Genomic DNA, 24,697 nt, shown 5'->3' with positions numbered 1-24,697 from the left:
AGATAACTATGGTTACGTTCATCTTTTTGCAGGCAGTTGTGTTCTTTCGATGAATGTATTTGCAATGTTGATGGTAAAATATAGTTTTGATTAATGTATTTACTGTTTTGCAAAAGTCCACAGTTCCAAAACATGCATGTTTTGAGAAAAACGTACTATTTAATTCTTTTTACTACATTGCAATACCCTGTACCATTAGAAATATCACATAGTGTACTATAGTATGTACTATAGTTTAACATAGTATACTATGGTATGTATGGTAGTATACTATGGTACGTAAACCCCACTCATATCCCAATTAGTGCCACCCATGAGTGGGAAACCTACTGCCAAAATAAAGGAAACCAACATAAAGTGCCCTGATAGGGTTGATGAGCCATTATGAGCTGCCAGAACAGCTGCAATATGCCCTGCCAAAGAGTCCACAAAAGTCTGGAATTCTATTGGAGGGATGTGACACCATTGTTCTGTGACAAATTCCATCATTGTGTGTTTCGTTGTTATTGTGGTGGAAAAAGCTGTCTCGGGCACTGCTCTAGAATCTCCCATGAGTGTTCAGTTCAATTGGTTTGAGAGATCACACACACACACACACACACACACACACACACACACACACACACACACACACACACACACACACACACACACACACACACACACACACACACACACACACACACACACACACACACATTAAACCCCCTATGCTCCTTTGAGACCCATCTTTCAAGTCACTGAGATCTCTACTTCTAGCCATGGTAGCCACAATAATGGGCAACTGGACATTTTTATACATAACCCTAAGCATGATGGGATGTCAATTGCTTAATTAACTCAAACTACAACTGTGTGGAAGCCCCTGCTTTCAATATTTCATTTACTCAAGCGTTTTCTTTATTTTGTCAGCTACCTGTAATTCCAAACCCATTTTAGCTAAGAGCAGCTGTTTAGCTGGTTATACAAAGTTTAGCCATGTGTTGGCAAAGTTTGATGGGCAAGTGAATAACGTTTATCAGCAGCCAGCGGCAGGCACTATTCGCAGGTTCTTTGTGAAAGCAGATGTCAGTAAGTGCAATTAGCTCCAATCAGTTTAATTTGCTCAATATTAGGAGTTGAGAAATAAAGATGACATCATCAGAAATATATTCTCCTCTTTTCCAAGGTACAGATGTAGCGTCTTCATTTAGTCACCCTGTTGCAGGAGAACTTGACTGCAGTTGAAGAAATGTAAAACTTGCGGTGTATTTTAGGTTTATTAAACATTTCCACTTGGAAATGTCCGACTTTATTTTCCCTTACAACAAAAATGTATCAACACCTACAGAAATGTCCTAAAAAATCCACATAATAATTCACATTTCCTGTTGATGTAGGATTATTTTCCAGCTGTAGTAAACTGGCTAAAAAATGTTATCCTACAGCTGTAGTTATGTACTTCATAATGTGTTTATTCTTTTTTTCACCCTGAGTGGGCTGCGGTTGAATAACCCTGTTGTAAAAGACCTTGACTTCTTATCATCTCCATATTTTGGCTTTATAAAGTTTGTTTGAATTAAAATCATGTTGGGAAATATGTTGCGTTATGATCCTTGATCCATGAGCACCACCGAATGCACCCGTATGCTGTTTTCATAACCAAGTGGAAAGGTGGTATTTACCACATATGACTGGGGGGGAAATCCAGTTGAACAAGCCCCCCCCAACTGTTAATCACTCTGACGTCACCTACCAAGGAAATGACCCCGATAACAGCATTTTAGGCTGTGAAATGCAACAAAACATTATTTATAAAAAGCAATCTATTATGTTTTTTTAACACTATCATTTGTTTACAAGCATGATCGCTGTCCTTTTCGTTTATGGATGGCGCTGCTTGTTTGCCATTAGCCAATCAGCATTTCTCAATGAGTTCAAAGCATGTGAATGCATCCAACTCGTATTTATGACTGCACAACTGGTAAATTCACATCATAATTCAGCATTCACACCAAGCCTAGAGTTAACTACTCCTTCCCTCCTTGCGTCTGATTTGCCTCCTCCTCTCATCCAATGAATTGACATGGATAGAAAAGAGCAGAAGCTCTGAACTATCCCAGGCTCCAGTCCTACCCACCTACAGGTTATAGAAAAGAGCAGAAGCTCTGAACTATCCCAGGCTCCAGTCCTACCCACCTACAGGTTATAGAAAAGAGCAGAAGCTCTGAACTATCCCAGGCTCCAGTTCTACCCACCTACAGGTTATAGAAAAGAGCAGAAGCTCTGAACTATCCCAGGCTCCAGTTCTACCCACCTACAGGTTATAGAAAAGAGCAGAAGCTCTGATCTATCCCAGGCTCCAGTCCTACCCACCTACAGGTTATAGAAAAGAGCAGAAGCTCTGATCTATCCCAGGCTCCAGTCCTACCCACCTACAGGTTATAGAAAAGAGCAGAAGCTCTGATCTATCCCAGGCTCCAGTCCTACCCACCTACAGGTTATAGAAAAGAGCAGAAGCTCTGAACTATCCCAGGCTCCAGTCCTACCCACCTACAGGTTATAGAAAAGAGCAGAAGCATTGAACCTAGCCATTCATACTTACTTACAGGTGATGGAAAATGTGCTCTTTTAGAATGTGTCCAGTAGGATTCAAGGAGAAAACCCCCACTTCTATGTCAAAGATAATGAAACAAAAACAGTATAGTAAATACTACAGTAATGTCTGCAAAAACACTAAAGTGAATACCATGGTATATAAATATAGTAATACTTCACTAGTTATAACATATTATAAACTGGCTGGTGCCAGCCCTGAATGCGGATTGGCTGACAGGCGTGGTATATCACGGTTGCGTCAAGCCTAAGAACAGCCCTTAGCCCTAGTATATTGGACATATACCTACCCCCCTCGGGCCTTATTGTGTAAGTTTAATATGGTATTTGTACTAAATAAAACCATTGCTGATTGAAGTAGGAAAACGCAGACAGACATCAGTCAGATCTCATGATGTCTTCAGCCAAAACACACAGAGGACTCAGGCAATGTTACAGAGGTTTTTTATTGAGGCCTCTAGACACACATTTCATATACACTGCTGTAATTCCGTTAAAGCTTTACACAGAAACCTGCACGTTTATAAGCCTCCGCTCATCTCCTTTCTCCTCCTCCTCTAACTTCTCTCATGTTCTGTCTCCCCTTCTTCTTCTCTTTTTTCCCCCCTCTCTCTCCCGGCAGGAAAAGAAAAGATGACAAGTACAATAAGACCGGACACAAATGAGTGTTGGCACCAACAGTCTCCGTAGCAACAGTTGTGTTACACACAAGTGTGTGCCACGTCCGCGCTCCGTGTCTCCAACATAGAAAAATACTCCACAGTCTCAGAGGTATATTACACACAATTATAATACACACACACACTCACGCTCACACACACACACACACACACAAACACACACACAGCTATATAATACAAATGTATACACTCAAACTGCCGCACACAGTTGTGCAGTGAGACTTTTTTTGATCATGTTTTTACATTGACTCCGTTTGCCTTTAGCAGTTCTCAACAACACAACTGAGATAGAAAACCACTAACTTACAATAATGTCTGCAGAAGTCTGCAAGGTGTCATTGAGGTGGTGTTTTTGCACGTGTGTGTGTGTGTGTGTGTGTGTGTATGCATGCATGTATGTATGTACAGTTGACGTCGGAAGTTTACATACACCTTAGACAACTACATTTAAGCTCAGTTTTCCACTGACAGTTAATTCCTGACATTTAATCCTAGTTAAACATGTCCCTGTTTTAGGTCAGTTAGGATCACCACTTTATTTTAAAGAATGTGAAATGTCAGAATAATAGTACAGAGAATGATTTATTTCATCTTTTATTTCTTTCATCACATACCCAGTCGGTCAGACGTTTACATACACTCAATTAGTATTTGGTAGCATTGCCTTTAAATTGTTAAACTTGGGTCAAACATTTTGTAGCCTTCCACAAGCTTCCCACAATAAGTTGGGTGAATTGTGGCCCATTCCTCCTGACAGAGCTGGAGTAACTGAGTGAGGTTTGTTGGCCTCCTTACTCGCACACACTTTTTCAGTTCTGCCCACAAATGTTCTATAAGATTGAGATCAGGGCTTTGTGATGGCCACTCCAATACCTTGACTTTGTTGCCCTTAATTAGGGATAGGCGTCCCATCAACCGGACAGTTGTAAATCATGCAGTGCCTTGCATCATGTCGACACATAGAAGTGTCTTATATCAGCTGAAAGCTTACATTTTTGTTAATATAACTGCACCGTCCAATTTACAGTAGCTATTACTGTGAAGAAATACCATGCTATTGTCTGAGGAGAACTCCTAACAACAAAACACTTTTTTTCACCGCGATAGGTTTGATAAATTCACCTCTGAATGTGAAATGTGTACTTGCATTCTGAAATATTGCTCTGATTTATTATCCAAAGGGTCCCAGAGATAACATAAAGTGTGGTTTTGTTAGATAAAATCATTTTTCATATCCTATAAAAGGTCCATATAGCATGTACGATCAATTTTGTATTTCCACTCCAAAGAAAGGTAAAAATGTAACCCTAAACATTGTTTCAACCAGCCAAATCCCACTCGTATGTATTCCTCAGAGATCCTAGAACGTAACCAGACTTCACTATATCATTAGGGGTGTAGTATATCCTATAGGACACCATATTTGGTCAGAGAGCGACGCCTTCATGGCACGCCGATGACGCGGGCGGTCTTCACTTGAACGACAAACTTTGTCAAATAAGCACCAGTCAGGGTCAAACAAAGCTAGCTAGATAGCCAACGAGCTGGGCTTTACGGGAGTATCCGGAAACCCTGTATATGTAGTAAAATGTAGCTACTAAACTTGTACGACAGCATGCCTTTTCCTTTTCAACAAAAATTATAAGAATATTCAGAGTTATGAAGTTATGAAAACTGGTTGCTTTGCAAATGTTGAACTTCTATAATGTGGCTACTAATCCTGGAAAAGTCCAAGTATACAGATTTGACGATATTCTTGCAGAATTTTTTTATATGAATGCAAATGTCTTTTTCACGATTTGCCTAAATGTACCTGGGTGACTTCACACTAAAGGTCATGTAGCTCGCTCATACTTCACGTTATCCGTCTGAAACTTTGCAACTAAACTGCTACCATCTTGTCGACACCATCGAATTACAACCAGAGTGATGGCTTCAACTGGGACCTATCTCTTGCATTTCAAAGATTGTATTTTCTTCTACTAGATCTATTGTGTCATATTCTCTTTCCTACATTCAATTCACATTTCCACAAACTTCAAAGTGTTTACTTTCGAATGGTACCAAGAATATGCATATCCTTGCTTCGGGGCCTGAGCTGCAGGCAGTTAGATTTGGGTATGTCATTTAGGCGAAAATTGAAAAAAGGTGGCTATCCCTAACAAGTTTTAAGCCATTTTGCCACAACTTTGGCAGTATGCTTGGTGTCATTGTCCATTTGGAAGACCCATTTGTGACCAAGCTTTAACTTCCTGACTGATGTCTTGAGATGTTGCTTCAATATATCCACATAATTTTCCTCTCTCATGATGCCATCTATTTTGTGAAGTGCACCAGTCCCTCCTGCAGCAAAGCACCCCCACAACATGCTGCTGCCACCCCCGTGCTTCACGGTTGGGATGGTGTTCTTCGGCTTGCAAGCCTCCCCCTTTTTCCTCCAAACATAACGATGGTCATTATGGCCAAACAGTTCTATTTCATCAGACCAGAGGACATTTCTCCAAAAAGTACAACCTTTGTCCCCATGAGCAGTTGCAAACCGTAGTCTGACTTTTTTATGACGGTTTTGGAGCAGTGGCTTCTTTCCTTGCTGAGTGGCCTTTCAGGTTACGTCGATATAGGACTCGTTTTACTGTGGATATATATATACTTTTATACCTGTTTCCTCCAGCATTTTCACAAGGTCCTTTGCTGTTGTTCTGGGATTGATTTGCATTTTTCACACCACAGTACGTTCATCTCTAGGAGACAGAATGTGTCTCCTTCCTGAGCGGTATGACGGCTGCGTGGTCCCATGGTGTTTATACTTGCGTATTATTGTTTGTACAGATGAACGTGGTACCTTTAGGCGTTTGGAAATTGCTCCTAAGGATGAACCAGACTTGTGGAGGTCAACATTTTTATTTTAGGTCTTGGCTGATTTCTTTTGATTTTACCATGATGTCAAGCAAAGAGTCACTGAGTTTGAAGGTAGGCCTTGAAATACATCCACAGATACTCCTCCAATTGACTCAAATGCTGTCAATTAGCCTATCAGAAGCTTCTAAAGCCATGACATAATTTTCTGGAATTCTCCAAGCTGTTTAAAAGGCAAAGTCAACTTAGTTTATGTAAACTTCTGACCCACTGGAATTGTGATACAGTGAATTATAAGTGAAATAATCTGTTTGTAAACAATTGTTGGAAAAATGACTTATGTCATGCACAAAGTAGATGTCCTAACTGACTTGCCAAGAAATTTGTGGAGTGGTTAAAAAACAAGTTTTCATCACTCTAACCTAAGTGTATGTAAACTTCCGACTTCAGCTGTATGTATGTATGTATGTATGTATGTATGTATGTATGTATGTATGTATGTACAGTGGGGCAAAAAAGTATTTAGTCAGCCACCAATTGTGCAAGTTCTCCCACTTAAAAAGATGAGAGAGGCCTGTAATTTTCACCATAGGTACACTTCAACTATGACAGACAAAATGAGGGAAAAAAATCCAGATAATCACATTGTAGGATTTTTAATGAATTTATTTGCAAATTATGGTGGAAAATAAGTATTTGGTCAATAACAAAAGTTCTCAATACTTTGTTATATACCCTTTGTTGGCAATGACAGAGGTCAAACGTTTTCTGTAAGTCTTCACAAGGTTTTCACACACTGTTGCTGATATTTTGGCCCATTCCTCCATGCAGATCTCCTCTAGAGCAGTGATGTTTTGGGGCTGTTGCTGGGCAACACGGACTTTCAACTCCCTCCAAAGATTTTCTATGGGTTTGAGATCTGGAGACTGGCTAGGCCACTCCAGGACCTTGAAATGCTTCTTACGAAGCCACCCATTCGTTGCCCGGGCGGTGTGTTTGGGATCATTGTCATGCTGAAAGACCCAGCCACGTTTCATCTTCAATGCCCTTGCTGATGGAAGGAGGTTTTCACTCAAAATCTCACGATACATGGCCCCATTCATTCTTTCCTTTACACGAATCAGTCATCCTGTTCCCTTTGCAGAAAAACAGCCCCAAAGCATGATGTTTCCACCCCATGCTTCACAGTAGGTATGGTGTTCTTTGGATGCAACTCAGCATTCTTTGTCCTCCAAACACGACGAGTTGAGTTTTTACCAAAACATTCTATTTTGGTTTCATCTGACCTTTTGACATTCTTCCAATCTTCTTCTGGATCATCCAAATGCTCTCTAGCAAACTTCAGACGGGCCTGGACATGTACTGGCTTAAGCAGGGGGACACGTCTGGCACTGCAGGATTTGAGTCCCTGGCGGCGTAGTGTGTTACTGATGATAGGCTTTGTTACTACTTTGGTCCCAGCTCTCTGCAGGTCATTCACTAGGTCCCCCTGTGTGGTTCTGGGATTTTTGCTCACTGCTCTTGTGATCATTCTGACCCCACGGGGTGAGATCTTGCGTGGAGCCCCAGATCGAGGGAGATTATCAGTGGTCTTGTATGTCTTCCATTTCCTAATAATTGCTCCCACAGTGGATTTCTTCAAACCAAGCTGCTTACCTATTGCAGAGTTGGTCTTCCCAGCCTGGTGCAGGTCTACAATTTTTTTTCTGGTGTCCTTTGACAGCTCTTTGGTCTTGGCCATAGTGGAGTTTGGAGTGTGACTGTTTGAGCTTGTGGACAGGTGTCTTTTATACTGATAACAAGTTCAAACAGGTGCCATTAATACAGGTAACGAGTGGAGGACAGAGGAGCCTCTTAAAGAAGAAGTTACAGGTCTGTGAGAGCCAGAAATCTTGCTTGTTTGTAGGTGACCAAATACTTATTTTCCACCATAATTAGCAAATAAATTCATAAAAAATCCTACAATGTGATTTCCTGGATTTTTTTTCTTATTTTGTCTGTCATAGTTGAAGTGTACCTATGATGAAAATTACAGGCCTCTCTCATCTTTTTAAGTGGGAGAACTTGCACAATTGGTGGCTGACTAAATACTTTTTTGCCCCACTGTATGTATGTATGTATGTATGTATGTATGTATGTATGTATGTATGTATGTATGTATGTATGTATGTATGTATGTATGTGTGTGTGTGTATATATTTGAATGTGTGTTCGCACATGTGTAACACACGTGTGTATGTGTGTTAACCCTGTCTACCAGGCAGTGAGGACTATAGGGAGCGAGAGAGAGAGATGCAAGGGTGTGATTTGTGTCTCTGTGTGTGAAGGTGATGTGTATTACTGAGGTAAGAGACAGAGGAACAGTCCCGCCTCTCTGGTCTTTCTGCTCCAATCACAATAGTCAGTACTGTCCGGTCCAATGTCAGTGTAGTCCATTCAATCAAAGTATATAGTCACTGGCTCTAGCACATTAGTCCTCTCCTTGATTGTTGCTCTGTCCCATTCTCCGCACTTGAGGTTTACAGTCTCTTTTAAAATGTGTATGAGCATGAATTTCTGGAGGTGCAGTCTCCCATTATTTTAACAAGTGCGTCTGTTGGCAGCACACTTCACAAGCTCATTGTACTCTCTACCAGTTAAGACATCAGAACTGCCAGCTCAGCCAAAGTGTCCATGCACTCAGAAACGCATCAATACAAAGTACGGTAATGTAGAACTCAGTCCTCAATGTTTCGGGTAGGAGAATAGGACAGAATCAGAGGCTCAAGTCTCTCTGGTGATCCATCAAAACATCCTTCAGTCGATTCAGCATCTGTCTCATGTTCTCTCTATTGTTCTCTTTCTCTCTGTGCTGTAGGATCAGTGCCCATCTCTTCTCCCTCCCCTCCTCTCTTATCCTCATCATCTCCTCACTTCTCCTCTCCATTCTCACTTTGCTCCTCTCTTATCCTCTGCTCTCCTCTTCTCTCGGCTCTTCTATTGATGTTGTTGTTATTGTTTTGGTTGACATGGCAGTGGAGGATGGGATGTCACAGAAGTTCCTGTGCGTGGCGTTCTAGCTTCCTGTCTGAACCCGAAAACGGGGTTATAGGTTAGGGGTCAGGTGAGTATGTGTGCTACAGAGCCTGGAGCAGAAGCCCCAGCATGGTCACATACACACTCACACACCCTCTCACACCCAGGGGTCCAGAGGCTGCTGCAGACCTCTGGGCTTTCTCCTCCTCTCCCTCAGAGTCCATTGAACCCTGGGCCAATAATGCCTGAGAGGGAGAGAGAGAGAGAAGGGGGGGGGGTAAAGAGAGGTCATGTAAAGGTAATTGGAGAGAGAGAAAAAGAGGGAGAAAGAGAATTAGTCATGATGTACTGATGTAAATGTGCTTTGAAAAGAGAGCGAAGATGAGAGAAAGAGCAGCATGACAGGGTTGAGTTATGAGTGAATAGATGGATGGATGAACATAGTGATGAAGATGTTTATAGATGGATGGATGGACAGAGTAGATGGACGCAGAGAAGAGTAAAGCAGATATGACAGATGGACAGAACGTGGAGGAGGAGAGAGAAATGGACTCGGAGGAGGAGAGATGGAGGGCTGCTGCTTTCAGAAAACCTGTTATGAGTTCTGTCACAGTCAAAGAGACACACACACACACACCAATGCGCAAACACTCATGCTCACCTCTTCACACTCGAAGTCATTGGAAGGAATGCACTTTTGTCCTCCATCCTGGAAAAAAAAACACGCCATCAGCATCGACGTCCACACAGCATAAGCAACAACACACACTCATATATATATATATATATATATATATTGCAGATGAATCCTCACATTATCCGCTTATGTTATAAATGCAGTTACAGGAGGAGAGAACGAAGTCTGTGATCAACTCCTCACACTGCCAGAGGGACAGTCTCTCTCCCCCCTTGTTCCCCCCATCAGCGACTCTATGGCTCTCATTAGCATATCCCTGCCCGTCTCCTGGGTGGGAGAGCCAATCAGATCTTATCTCCTCTCAGAACAGGAAGAGCTCTTTTCATGGCCAGGAAATCAAGAGAATAATAGAGAGCAGAGAACTGAGAGATAAATAACTAGTATAACAAACACACTCACACAAACACACACACACCTCCCTCCCCCCGACCTCTTCGTGATCAGTCTGAATGTCAGGGGTTCCGTGCAGGAGACAGAAGTCCTGGGATTAGACTGCCAGCTGCAGGCCGTTGACAGTTTAAACATACAGTCCAGTATACACACACACACACTCATCCATGTACACATAGCATGAATATTTCCATCTATCTCACAGTTAGCCTGATGTGTTCTGTCCGTGTGTGTATTTCCCCTCCAGCCTCCATCCCAGTTACGGAATATTTAGAACGTCAGGACTAGATATTTCCTCAGCCGGTCAAGTGTCGGATGATTAGATCATTTATACATACACTATGAAAGTAGATACGTCACATGAACTAACGTCACTATTGATAACCATTGACATGCACACACAGGCACACACCTTAAGGTTGGCACAAGTTGAGAAAACACAAGCGCTATCCAGAGGCTTGATGTCATTGGCTTGGAGAGAAGGAGCGGGCTTCGAGTTGAGGGGTGGCTGTATGGGAGGAAAGGGCGTGGCCAAAGACTCTGTGACGGGAAGTACACTCCCCTCTGATCCATAGCCAAACGCCTGGATGGAATTCTCTACAGAAACAGGCAGGCGAGAGAGAGGAGAAGAAAGAAGAGAAAGGCTAGATGGAGTGCAGGTATTACAGCTAGGTCACTGTTAGAAAAAGAAACAGAGGGACACAACCACACACGCACACACACACACGCACACACACACACGCACACACACACGCACACACACGCACACACACACGCGCACGCACACGCACGCACACGCACGCACACGCACGCACACACACACACACACACACGCACACACACACACACGCACACGCACACACGCACACAAGCGCATTCCACTCACTGAGACAGGTGTTGTGTGTGAAGTCTCTGAGGAAGGCGTCACACTCCTGTTCCTGGTTGCCAGTCCCTCTGCAGGAGCACCAGGGAGAAATGGTGCTGTTACTGGGACTGCTGTCCATGTAGTTAGGAGTCACATCAGACCCTGGACAGAGGGAGGGAGTAGACAATATTCAGAACCAAGAGTACGTTTGAAGAACGCTTCTGCTGGGATACCCTACAGCAAACTGCTGTTAAATGGAGAGAGGAAGCCAAAATCTAGTGGACTACGGCATATTTAGGCATACTTGAAATGGCGAAATTATGGCAAGAGGTGACATTTAATTTACATAGCAATTTCCTACCATCCACTAAAGGCAACGCGAGCCCTACTACCATCTAGTAGGCTTGCGACGAGCTAGGCCTCTGGGGATAGGGTTGAGAATGGTCTTCAACCGAGCATCGCGTTTTCAATCCCAGTGCTAGGCAATCGTTTAGTAATGGGTTTTTTCTGTTTTAAACCCCAAACCTTTAACGCTAACCGTAACCACCCGGAATTAAGTCCAAAGATTAAATCCAATGCCTAAATTGAACAAAAATCAAGGTTAGTTTCGGTTTTAATTTCTCACAGTTTTATTAACATACAGAAAATTAGGTGGAACACTCCATGATCTTCAGACCGCCCCACACGCCATATTTAAAATGGCAAGCTATGTCATATCTCTGTATCTGCAGTTATTGTAAGGTATGGCATTTTCTTTGGGGATTGAGTTGCGAGAGAGTGTGTGTATGTACTCACCAATGAGGCCTACATAGGCCATTAGGCAGCCGTGGTAGTTATCATGGGGACAGCTGTTGATGGAGTGACCAGTCATCTGACAGGTGGTATGGAAATCAGCCAGTCTTGACCTACATGCACACACACGGGCAGATGAAAAACATTCCTCGTAATATCGCCATTTCAGCATTTCAACCCAAGGAACTTAAAGACAGTGATACACTGAGTGTACAAAACATTATGGACACCTTCCTAATATTGAGTTGCACACCCCACTTTTGCCCTCAGAACAGCCTCAATTCGTCAGGACGTGGACTCTGCAAGGCGTCGAAAGCGTTCCGCAGGGACGCTGGCCCATGTTGACTCCAATGCTTTCCGCAGTTGTGTCAAGTTGGCTGGATGTCCTTTGGGTGGAGGACCATTCTTGATACACACGGGAAACTGTTGAGCATGAAAACCCCAGCAGCTTTGCAGTTGATTGAAGTGGATTTAACAAGTGACATCAATAAGGGATCATAGCTTTCACCTGGTCAGTCTATGTATTGGAAAGAGCAGGTGACGATAAGGTTTTGTACATACGCGGCCTATGCAGGAATCAAACCCACAACCCTAATATTGCCCACATCATGCTCTAACCCACGAAACCATTGGAACCATCCACTATAGTACTTACAGTAAGCATTATGATCATATTGTAAGGCTATTTTATGGGAGATATGATGTTTTTTTGTCGTTCGAAAATAAGGTGAATCAGTTGTTTTGAATTACAATGGTTATTGATTATCTACCCAGCAACTACTTTTTGCTGTTGAAGAGTCTCAATCCCAACCTACCATCCATTCTCACAGTCCTCTCCAATTGATTTGAGAGGGGAAATAATCGACTCCGACACAAGCCAATGACAATGGAAGGTTGAATAAAAACGACATCGCATTCACATGTTACCTCAAGCCAATGTAAGTCGTCTTTCATTGCATTGTGAATGAGGCTACGTAAAGGCTATGAGGCGGTGTTAACCAAGGCCAAACAGTAGCTATCTGCTTTGTACTATAGAGTGCCAGACACCTCCGCAGGCATAGGTAGCCAGTGGAAAAAGAAACGCACAGAGATCATTATTTGCTTTACATTTTCAGTCTCTCACAGGGAAGGGAATGTGAGCCGAGCATGAATGTCCTGTTGATATCTTCCCGTTTTGTCTCAATGCCCATTAAAAAAAACACCAAGGACGTTCAAAGTCGCCAATGTGCACTCAAAAGACAAACTCAAAAGAGAAACTCAAAAGAGAAACTCAAAAGAGAAACAAAAAGGGCCTTTCTCAGTTGTGAATATTTCCCTCAACCGGTCTTCCTCGATTCTAATTAGAGTTATTTTCAATTTTATGTCCTAAATAGCACCTTGTTCCCTATCCTTGTTCCCTATATTGTGCACTACGTTGGACCAGAGCCATATGTACCCTGGTCAAAAGCAGTATACTATTTCTTTCTGCCCTACCATTAACATGAAAAACACATATTTCTATATGACATCAGCTTCCTAGCTTGGTATAGGGTGTCCAATCAAAACCACATATTTTGACCAATGGGTAATTGTGTAGATGATCCTCTAAGAAAACCAATGGCCAAAACGTCATGGCTCTATCATAATTCGTTCAACATTTATTGGCGATTTCCCGTTGTAGGATGGTCAAAATAAGGGTGACTAAATCAATGGAGGCCAGAGAAACAAAAGTGATCATAAATCACTGAAATAGCATCGAGTAACCTAGGATAGATGCCGTGCGAGAATTTAGGCTACCTGATAGGCTCACCTTTGAACTCGTCTTCTCAAATCCGGAGGACATAAACAATATAGAGGTAAGAAAGATATCGATTTTGAAACATGACACGCAGCATTTTCATACACTATGTGTACAATACCAGTCAAAAGTTTGGACACACCTACTCATTCAAGGCTTTTTCTTTATTCTTATGTTTTCTACGTTATATAATAATAGTGAAGACATCAACACTATGAAATAACACATATGGAACCATGTAGTAAGCAAAAAAAGAGTTAAACAACCGTCTTGAAGGAGTTCCAACATATGCCGAGCACTTGTTGGCTGCTTTTCATTCACTCTGAGACCCAACTCATCCCAAACCATCTTAATTGGGTTGAGTTCGGGTGATTTGATGCAGCACTCCATCACTCTCCTTGGTCAAATAGCCCTTACACAGCGTGGAGGTGTGTTTTGGGTCATTGTCTTATTCAAAATCAAATGATCGTCCCACTAAACGCAAACCAGATGGAATGGCATATTGCCGCAGAATGCTGCGATAATTAACTTTTAACAAGGCACACTTGTTAATTGAAATGCATTCCATTTGACTACCTCATGAAGCTCCCGAGTGGTGCAGTGGTCTAAGGTACTGTACCTCAGTGCCAGAGGCGTCACTACAGACCCTGGTTTGATCCCGGGCTGTATCACAACCAGCTGTGATCGGGAGTCCCATAGGACGGTGCACAATTGGCACAGCGTTGTCCGGGTTAGGGGAGAGTTTGGCCGGGATAGGCCGTCATTGTAAAATAAGAATTTGTTCTAAACTGACTTGCCTCGTTAAATAAAGGTACAAAATAAAAAGCTGGTTGAGAGAATGCCAAGAGTCTGCGAAGTTGTCATCAAGGCAGAAGGTGGCTGCTTTGACGAATCTCAAATCTCAAATATATTTTGATGTGTTTAACACTTTTTTGGTTACTATATGATTCCATATGTCCGTATGTTTGCTGACTACATGATTCCACATTGGCAATTGTCTTCACTGACATTTCCAACCTCTCCCTCTGTAATACCTACACGTTTCAAACAGACCACCATAGCACTGTGCCCAAGAAAGCGAAGGTAACCTGGCTGAATTATTACCGCCCCATAGCATCACGTCAGTAGCCATGAGGTGCTTTGAAAGGCTGGTCATGGCTCACATCACCATCATCCCAGAAACACTAGACCCACTCCAATTCGCACACCGCCCCAACAGATCCACAGATGATGCAATCTCTATTGCACTCCTCGCTGCTCTTTCCCACCTGGACAAAAGGGACACCTACAGTGGGGCAAAAATGTATTTAGTCAGCCACCAATTGTGCAAGTTCTCCCACTTAAAAAGATGAGGCCTGTAATTTTCATCATAGGTACACTTCAACTATGACAGACAAAATGAGAAAAGAAATCCAGAAAATCACATTGTAGAATTTTTAATGAATTTATTTGCAAATTATGGTGGAAAATAAGTATTTGGTCACCTACAAACAAGCAAGATTTCTGGCTCTCACAGACCTGTAACTTCTTCTTTAAGAGACTCCTCTGTCCTCCACTCGTTACCTGTATTAATGGCACCTGTTTGAACTTGTTATCAGTATAAAAGACCTGTCCACAACCTCAAACAGTCACACTCCAAACTCTACTATGGCCAAGACCAAAGAGTGTCAAAGGACACCGGAAACAAAATTGTAGACCTGCACCAGGCTGGGAAGACTGAATCTGCAATAGGTAAGCAGCTTGGTTTGAAGAAATCAACTGTGGGAGCAATTATTAGGAAATGGAAGACATACAAGACCACTGATAATCTCCCTCGATCTGGGGCTCCATGCAAGATCTCACCCCGTGGGGTCAAAATTATCACAAGAACGGTGAGCAAAATCCCAGAACCACACGGGGGGACCTAGTGAATGGCCTGCAGAGAGCTGGGACCAAAGTAACAAAGCCTACCATCAGTAACATACTACGCCGCCAGGGACTCAAATCCTGCAGTGCCAGACGTGTCCCCCTGCTTAAGCCAGTACATGTTCAGGCCCGTCTGTAGTTTGCTAGAGAGCATTTTGATGATCCAGAAGAAGATTGCAAGAATGTCATATGGTCAGATGAAACCAAAATAGAACTTTTTGGTAAAAACTCAACTCGTCGTGTTTGGAGGACAAAGAATGCTGAGTTGCACCCAAAGAACACCATACCTACTGTGAAAGATAGGGGTGGAAACATCATGCTTTGGGGCTGTTTTTCATCATATTGAGGAGACCAAGGCGCAGCGTGATATGAATACATACTTCTTTCGATGAAAGAGAGAACACTGAGCACATTTTTCAAAACAACAAAACGAACCGTGAAGCTAACATGGCTAGTGCAGACAGGCAACTAAACATAGAATAACAACCCACAAAATACCCAAGGAATATGGCTACCTAAATATGGTCCCCAATCAGAGACAACGATAAAAAGCTGCCTCTGATTGAGAACCAATCTAGGCAACCATAGACATATAAACACCTAGACAAACCCCTAGACAATACAAAAACTAAACAAACCACCCTTGTCACACCCTGACCTAACCAAAATAATAAAGAAAACAAAGATAACTAAGGTCAGGGCGTGACAGTACCCCCCCAAAGGTGCGGCCTCCCGGCCGCAAACCTAAACCTATATGGGAGGGTCTGGGTGGGCATCTAACCTCGGTGGCGGCTCTGGTTCTGGACGCCGCCCCCCTTCTTTACACCGAGTCCGCTCTTGTAGCACTGACCCGTGGATCATCACCGGAGGCTCTGGACTGCGGATCCTCACCGTAGGCCCCGGGCTGGGGACCCTCGCTGCGTGGATCATCACCGGATGTTCTGGACTGGGGACTGTCGCTGGAGACCCCGGACTGGGGACCGTCGCTGGAGGTTCCGGACTGTGGACCGTCGCTGGAGACCCCGGGCTGGGGACCGTCGCTGGAGACCCCGGGCTGGGGACCGTCGCTGGAGGTTCCGGACTGTGGCCCGTTGTTGGAGGTTCCGGACTGTGGCCCGTTTTTGGAGGTTCCGGACTGTGGCCCGTCGTTGGAGGTTCCGGACTGTGGCCCGTCTTTGGAGGTTCCGGACTGTGGCCCGTCGTTGGAGGTTCCGGGCCGGTCTTTGGAGGTTCCGGACTGTGGCCCGTCGTTGGAGGTTCCGGTCTTTGAACTGTCGCCGGAAGCTCTGGACTGGGTACTGTCGCCGGATGCTCTGGACTGGGTACTGTCGCCGGATGCTCTGGACTGGGTACTGTCGCCGGATGCTCTGGACTGGGTACTGTCGCCAGATGCTCTGGACTGGGTACTGTCGCCGGACGCTCTGGACTGGGCACTGTCGCCGGACGCTCTGGACTGGGCACCGTCACTGGACGCTCTGGACTGGGTACCGTCGCCGGACGCTCTGGACTGGGTACCGTCGCCGGACGCTCTGGACTGGGTACCGTCGCCGGACGCTCTGGACTGGGTACCGTCGCCGGACGCTCTGGACTGGGTACCGTCGCCGGACGCTCTGGACTGGGTACCGTCGCCGGACGCTCTGGACTGGGCACCGTCGCCGGACGCTCTGGACTGGGTACCGTCGCCGGACGCTCTGGACTGGGCACCGTCGCCGGACGCTCTGGACTGGGTATCGTCGCCAGACGCTCTGGACTGGGTACTGTCGCCAGACGCTCTGGACTGGGTACTGTCGCCAGACGCTCTGGACTGGGTACTGTCGCCGGACGCTCTGGACTGGGTACTGTCGCCAGACGCTCTGGACTGGGTATGTCGCCGGACGCTCTGGACTGTGGAGGCGCACTGGAGGTCTGGAGTGTAGAGCTGACACAACCCGTCCTGGCTGGATGTTTATTCTCTGCAAATGCAGGGCGCTGGCACAGGACGCACTGGGCTGTGCAGACTCACCGGAGACACAGTACGCAGAGCCGGCACAGGATATCCTTGTCCAAGAAGGTACACTGGAGACCAGGAGCGCTGAGCCGGCACCCTCCTTCCTGGCTGGATGCCCATCCTAGCCCAGCCAATGCGAGGAGCTGGAATAGAGCGCACCGGGCTAGAATAGCGTACTGGAGACACCGTGCATTCCCCCGCATAACACGGTGCCTGACCAGTAACACGCTCCCCACAGTAAGCACCAGGAGTTGGCTCAGGTCTCCGACCTGACTCATGCAATCTCCTCGTGTGCCCTCCCCCCAAAAAATATCGGGGCTGCTTCTCGGGCTTCCGTGCTAGCCGTGTACCCTCATATCGTCGCCGTTCCTCCCGTGCTATCTCCACCTGCCTCCATGGTAGGCGATCCTCTCCTGCCAGTATTTCCTCCCACGTCCAGGATCCTTTACCGTCCAGTATTTCGTCCCATGTCCATGCTTTCTGCTCCATCAAATGCTGCTCCTCCTTTTCACGCTGCTTGGTCCTTTTATGGTGGGTTATTCTGTCACGGTTGTCATATGTAGGAGACCAAGGCGCAGCGTGATATGAATACATACTTCTTTAAATGAAAGAGAGAACACTGAACAAACTTTACAAAACAACAAAATGAACCGTGAAGCTAATATGGCTAGTGCAGACAGGCAACTAAACATAGAATAACAACCCACAACATACCCAAGGAATATGGCTACCTAAATATGGTCCCCGATCAGAGACAACGATAAACAGCTGCCTCTGATTGAGAACCAATCTAGGCAACCATAGACATATAAACACCTAGACTAGATAATCCCTAGACAATACAAAACTAAACAAACCACCCTTGTCACACCCTGACCTAACCAAAATAATAAAGAAAACAAAGATAACTAAGGTCAGGGCATGACACATCCCAAGAATGATCAATGGAAACAGGATGCAACGGAACACAATTTCAAGTCTCATAGCAAAGGGTCTGAATACCTTGGTAAATAAGGTATTTCTGTTTTTTTATTTTTTAATACATTTGTAAAAAAAAATCTAAAAACCTGTTTTCGCTTTGTCATTATGGGGGGTGTTGTGTGTAGATAGATGAGAAAAAATGATATTGAATCCATTTTAGAATAATGCTTTCACATAACACCATGTGGAAAAAAATCAAGGGGTCTGAATACTTTCCGAATGTACTTATATATGTCTCACACTGTATAATGATATGAGACAGGCGCAGGAATACGTAATAGGGTTTTTATTTCTCCACCCAAACTAAAGTGCGTCATGAAAACGACGGTGTGTGTATATATATATACATACATACATGTATATACAGTGGGGATAACAAGTATTTGATACAAGCATGTAGAGGTCTGTAATTTTTTATCATAGGTACACTTCAACTGTGAGAGACGGAATCTAAAACAAAAATCCAGATTATCACATATCGCATTTTATTGCATGGCATAATTATTTGATACATCAGAAAAGCGGCACTTAATATTTGATACAGAAACCTTTGTTTGCAATTACAGAGATCATACGTTTCCTATAGTTCTTGACCAGGTTTGCACACACTGCAGCAGGGATTTTGGCCCACTCCTCCATACAGACCTTCTCCGGATCCTTCAGGTTTCGGGGGCTGTCGCTGGGCAATACGGACATTCAGCTCCCTCCAAAGATTTTCTATTAGGTTCAGGTCTGGAGACTGGCTAGGCCATTCCAGGACCTTGAGATGCTTCTTACGGAGCCACTCCTTAGTTGCCCTGGCTGTGTGTTTCGGGTCGTTGTCATGCTGGAAGACCCAGCCACGACCCATCTTCAATGCTCTTACTGAGGGAAGGAGGTTGTTGGCCATGATCTCACGATACATGGCCCCATCCATCCTCCCCTCAATACGGTGCAGTCGTCCTGTCCCCTTTGCAGAAAAGCATCCCCAAAGAATGATGTTTCCACCTCCATGCTTCACGGTTGGGATGGTGTTCTTGGGGTTGTACTCATCCTTCTTCTTCCTCCAAACACGGCGAGTGGAGTTTAGACCAAAAAGCTCTATTTTTGTCTCATCAGACCACATGACCTTCTCCCATTCCTCCTCTGGATCATCCAGATGGTCATTGGCAAACTTCAGACGGGCCTGGACATGCGCTGGCTTGAGCAGGGGGACCTTGCGTGCGCTGCAGGATTTTAATCCATGACGGCGTAGTGTGTTACTAATGGTTTTCTTTGAGACTGTGGTCCCAGCTCTCTTCAGGGCATTGACCAGGTTCTGCCATGTAGTTCTGGGCTGATCCCTCACCTTCCTCATGATCATTGATGCCCCACGAGGTGAGATCTTGCATGGAGTCCCAGACCGAGGGTGATTGACTGTCATCTTGAACTTCTTCCATTTTCTAATAATTGCGCCAACAGTTGTTGCCTTCTCACCAAGCTGCTTGCCTATTGTCCTGCAGCCCATCCCAGCCTTGTGCAGGTCTACCATTTTGCCCCTGATGTCCTTACACAGCTCTCTGGTCTGGGCCATTGTGGAGAGGTTGGAGTCTGTTTGATTGAGTGTGTGGACAGGTGTCTTTTATACAGGTAACGAGTTCAAACAGGTGCGCTTAATACAGGTTATTTTATTTTTATTTTTTTATTTCACCTTTATTTAACCAGGTAGGCTAGTTGAGAACAAGTTCTCATTTACAACTGCGACCTGGCCAAGATAAAGCATAGCAGTGTGAACAGACAACAACACAGAGTTACACATTGGGTAAAAAATAAACAAGTCAATAACACAGTAGAAAAAAAAAAAAAAAAAAAGAGTCTATATACATTGTGTTTCAAAAGGCATGAGGAGGTAGGCAAATAATTACCATTTCGCAGATTAACACTGGAGTGATAAATGATCAGATGGTCATGTACAGGTAGAGATATTGGTGTGCAAAAGAGCAGAAAAGTAAATAAATATAAACAGTATGGGGAAGAGGTAGGTAAAATTGGGTGGGCTATATACCGATGGACTATGTACAGCTGCAGCGATCGGTTAGCTGCTCAGATAGCAGATGTTTGAAGTTGGTGAGAGAGATAAAAGTCTCCAACTTCAGCGATTTTTGCAATTCGTTCCAGTCACAGGCAGCAGAGAACTGGAACGAAAGGCGGCCAAATGAGGTGTTGGCTTTAGGGATGATCAGTGAGATACACCTGCTGGAGCGTGTGCTACGGGTGGGTGTTGCCATCGTGACCAGTGAACTGAGATAAGGCGGAGCTTTACCTAGCATGGACTTGTAGATGACCTGGAGCCAGTGGGTCTGGCGACGAATATGTAGCGAGGGCCAGCCGACTAGAGTATACAGGTCGCAGTGGTGGGTGGTATAAGGTGCTTTAGTAACAAAACGGATGGCACTGTGATAAACTGCATCCAGTTTGCTGAGTAGAGTGTTGGAAGCTATTTTGTAGATGACATCGCCGAAGTCGAGGATCGGTAGGATAGTCAGTTTTACTAGGGTAAGTTTGGCGGCGTGAGTGAAGGAGGCTTTCTTGCGGAATAGAAAGCCGACTCTAGATTGATTTTAGATTGGAGATGTTTGATATGAGTCTAGAAGGAGAGTTTACAGTCTAGCCAGACACCTAGGTACTTATAGATGTCCACATATTCTAGGTCGGAACCATCCAAGGTGGTGATGCTAGTCGGGTGTGCGGGTGCAGGCAGAGAACGGTTGAAAAGCATGCATTTGGTTTTACTAGCGTTTAAGAGCAGTTGGAGGCCACGGAAGGAGTGTTGTATGGCATTGAAGCTCGTTTGGAGGTTAGATAGCACAGTGTCCAAGGACGGGCCGGAAGTATACAGAATGGTGTCGTCTGCGTAGAGGTGGATCAGGGAATCGCCCGCAGCAAGAGCAGTAATGAGTGGAGAACAGGAGGGCTTCTTAAAGAAAAACTAACAGGTCTGTGAGAGCCGGAATTCTTACTGGTTGGTAGGTGATCAAATACTTATGTCATGCAATAAAATGCAAATTAATTACTTAAAATTCATACAATGTGATTTTCTGGATTTTGTTTTAGATTCCGTCTCTCACAGTTGAGGTGTACCTATGACAAAAATGACAGACCTCTACATGCTTTGTAAGTTGGAAAACCTGCAAAATCGGCAATGTATCAAATACTTGTTCTCCCCACTGTATGTATATATATATATATATATATATATATATATATATATATAGAAAATACCTATCAGAAAAAGTCTTAAAAGGTTTTAGAAATACATAAAAAACAATAGTCTTGAAGTAAAGACGACCGCCAAATAGTATCAAAATGTGTATTTAGTTTTCCAGAAATTATTGGCCTTCTGTAAATGTAAGAAAAATATTGCCTAGTGTTGTCATTCTGTTACCAAAAACCCACATATCTTTAAGATATTTTCAAATGTCCCTCCCTTATTAGGAGGGAGGATAATGAACATTCACAGAAGTAACTAGTAAAGTTAGACCTACCAATTAGTTATAGTGTTTTCATTAATAACAATTTGGTTGATTATTTATTAATAAGCGATTAAAACATGTACCAAATTTTTACCAAATTGCATGTGTGTGTATGACTGACAGGTCTGAATACTGTGCTGTTGACGTTCTCATAGAGGTCAGTCATTCCATGGGAGTGTGTGCTTATGCCTGTGTGTGTGTTTTGGTGTCTATGTCGGTATGAGTTTAGGTGTCTTAGGATGGATGAGCAATGCTTCACAGGAACCTTTGAAGTTGACACTCACACTGACTTCTGTGCTCTTTGTTTGGGGGAGCTGTGATGGTGGATGTGGTGTCTGACTCATTGACAAAGATCAAAGGGCGGAGTGTGTCCATGCTTGTGTACATTTGTGTGTGTAAATTCATATTCGATAAGCGAACTGTGTTGAAAGACAAGACAGACTCACTGTCTGACAACTAACTGCTATGCTGTATTCTAGTATCCAAGCTAACAGCCTAGGCTAGCCAAAGTAGTGCACATGCATATCGAATAAGGACATAGATTCTCTGTCCACTCCTCTCTCCCGACCGCTCTTTCAACTCTCACTCTATCCCTCTCTTTTTTTTCTCTCTCTCTCTCTCTCTCCCTCTGACCCTGACTTGTCAGTTACAGTGAAGCAGATTCACAGTTAAAACACCTTATTATAATATGTACATTAGCAGAAGGAAAACGCATACAAACCAAACACAGTGAAATTATAATAATATGGAAATGTATAACTGACACTGCTGACCTTAAATATAATTGGTCAGAAATAACCTACACTCCCATTTTAACAACACCTACTGTATATTTATGAGAGGAGAGGAGACAGGCCCAGATATATGGGGCAGGTGCTTCCCATCCAGTTTATTTTATTTTGTGGGGGGGCATCTATCTATCAGAGTCAGCGCTAACAAATGTTGGCATCAGCTAGAGTGTTGTCTGGGAAAAACACGGGGTGTGCAGAAAATATTGCATGCTAAATTTAATCGCATTTGGTTGTGGTGTGTGTCAGTCATTTTGAAATCAAGTGACAACATCACAGAGATGCTTGAATCTCCTTGCACGTATGGCACAGATGTGAGACTCAAGGCCACAGGCTTATTGAAAACAGTGACAGAGCAGAGGTTTAAGTTCATTGCTAACAATAATTCACAATATCCTGGGGCTCCTCGACCCTCCTAATAAGTTATTGCAGTCTGAAGCAACTGATCTCCACACCGGTGTCAAACTTGTCCACAGTACTTATGGGTGCGTTGATAAACTGCGATATGATGCTGAATTCTAAAAGATTTCGGGTGAATGCCAGGAGGTCATGAGCACACCAGCTCCAAGCAAACTATGGAGACTCATCAGTAAAACTCTGCAAGAGCACTGAAAGCATAGTGGGTCAGCATGGTGATGGAAATGAGAAGTGATCAACTGTTTTCAGCATTTTGGATGCCGTGCTGGGGGAAATGTCATCACGATTTAGCAAACCAAATAGTCGACTGGTGGAGCCTGTGTGCCATGGATCCTGAGCCCAAACATTTTGATGTGAACAAGGTCAAGCCTTTGTTGGATCTAACCAAAACTGAACTATTGGAAGCTGAGTTTAATGTGGCTTGTGAAGAGAAATCGCAACCACACCCAGCTACAACAAGGAACCCCACTCAGTGTTCTTCAAAATGACAGCGGGCCTTTGTCAGCAATGCTGACTGTGCTGTTGGCACTGAAACTTGGATTAACATTTGGGGCACCTTCTGCACTGTGCAAAACTTCCTTCTCCACCCTGAAGTACATCTTTCCTTGCACGGTTCAACACAGCATAGAGGAGGCTTTAACTCTTCCAAATGGTAAAAGCTAAAACCGTTTTCGTTTTCCCTCATGTAACTTTACTGGTTGTTGGTCCATTTTTTTAAATGTAATATATAGTTTAGGCGTTTGCTTTTTACTTTAATGCATATTTTAGATTGAATTGAGTCTTAATGTAATTTCTTGCTTTTGCGGGTCTAATTGCTATTGTTAGATAGACAGTATTTGCTGAGAAAATGGCCAATGTAGCCTATTGGTTGTGCTCGGAGGTGACCCCTGGCCTGGTGCTCTTCTTGGTTGGTGCATCTAACGTTATCCTTTCATCACACTGACTGGTGGTAGCCTTCTGTCCATTGTCCTGGGGTGGCAGGTAGCCTGGCGGTTAGAGAGGCGAGCCAGCAACCAGTTCATATCCCGGTTCCGTCAGGAGAAATCTGTCTGCAAGTGAACAGCTCCTGGGCTCCCAGTGTGTGACAGCTCCCCGTACCTCTCCAAAAAAACTGCTGTATGTGTGTCTTTTGGAGGAGTCGGGTTAAAAGCGGAAGTCAAATTCTGGTTGGACCTTGTGTGCAATTGACCAATGAAGTGATCTTAATCGATGGTTACGGTGTGTGTCGGGCTTCTCTTCAACATTGCATGCTTTCTTGTGTGCAAAATGAGAGTTGTGTATATGGCTGCATTTCAGAAGGGCCAACATTTTTGACATTTTGTATGTCGCAGTAGTACAGGACGAAACCTTCACTCTGTTATCAATTTCATTACACATAGTTGTTATGTGATAGACTACTGTAAAAGTGATGTCAATATTATGAAAACGACACAGCCTACTTTGTCACCGCTCCTTGCTATT

The 24,697-nt window shown here is 44.0% G+C and overlaps 1 protein-coding gene across 1 annotated transcript in view; it reads right to left on the bottom strand.

Moving 5' to 3' along the window:
* Positions 1-8,192: 8,192 nt before the first annotated feature.
* The window catches only part of LOC115101016 (GDNF family receptor alpha-2-like), a 73,759-nt gene continuing 57,254 nt past the window's right edge, over positions 8,193-24,697 (bottom strand). The window contains exons 6-10 of the mRNA XM_029620160.2: positions 11,894-12,003; positions 11,120-11,260; positions 10,646-10,830; positions 9,808-9,855; positions 8,193-9,391 (exon numbers count right to left, since the gene is read on the bottom strand). Of these exons, the coding sequence (XP_029476020.1) occupies positions 9,248-9,391; positions 9,808-9,855; positions 10,646-10,830; positions 11,120-11,260; positions 11,894-12,003 (628 nt within the window). The 3' untranslated portion in view covers positions 8,193-9,247. The remainder of the gene's footprint in view (positions 9,392-9,807; positions 9,856-10,645; positions 10,831-11,119; positions 11,261-11,893; positions 12,004-24,697) is intronic.

Source organism: Oncorhynchus nerka, linkage group LG19, assembly GCF_034236695.1.
Source record: "Oncorhynchus nerka isolate Pitt River linkage group LG19, Oner_Uvic_2.0, whole genome shotgun sequence".
Taxonomy (NCBI): Eukaryota; Metazoa; Chordata; class Actinopteri; order Salmoniformes; family Salmonidae; genus Oncorhynchus; species Oncorhynchus nerka.
This window is presented reverse-complemented; position numbering and strand designations above follow the sequence as displayed.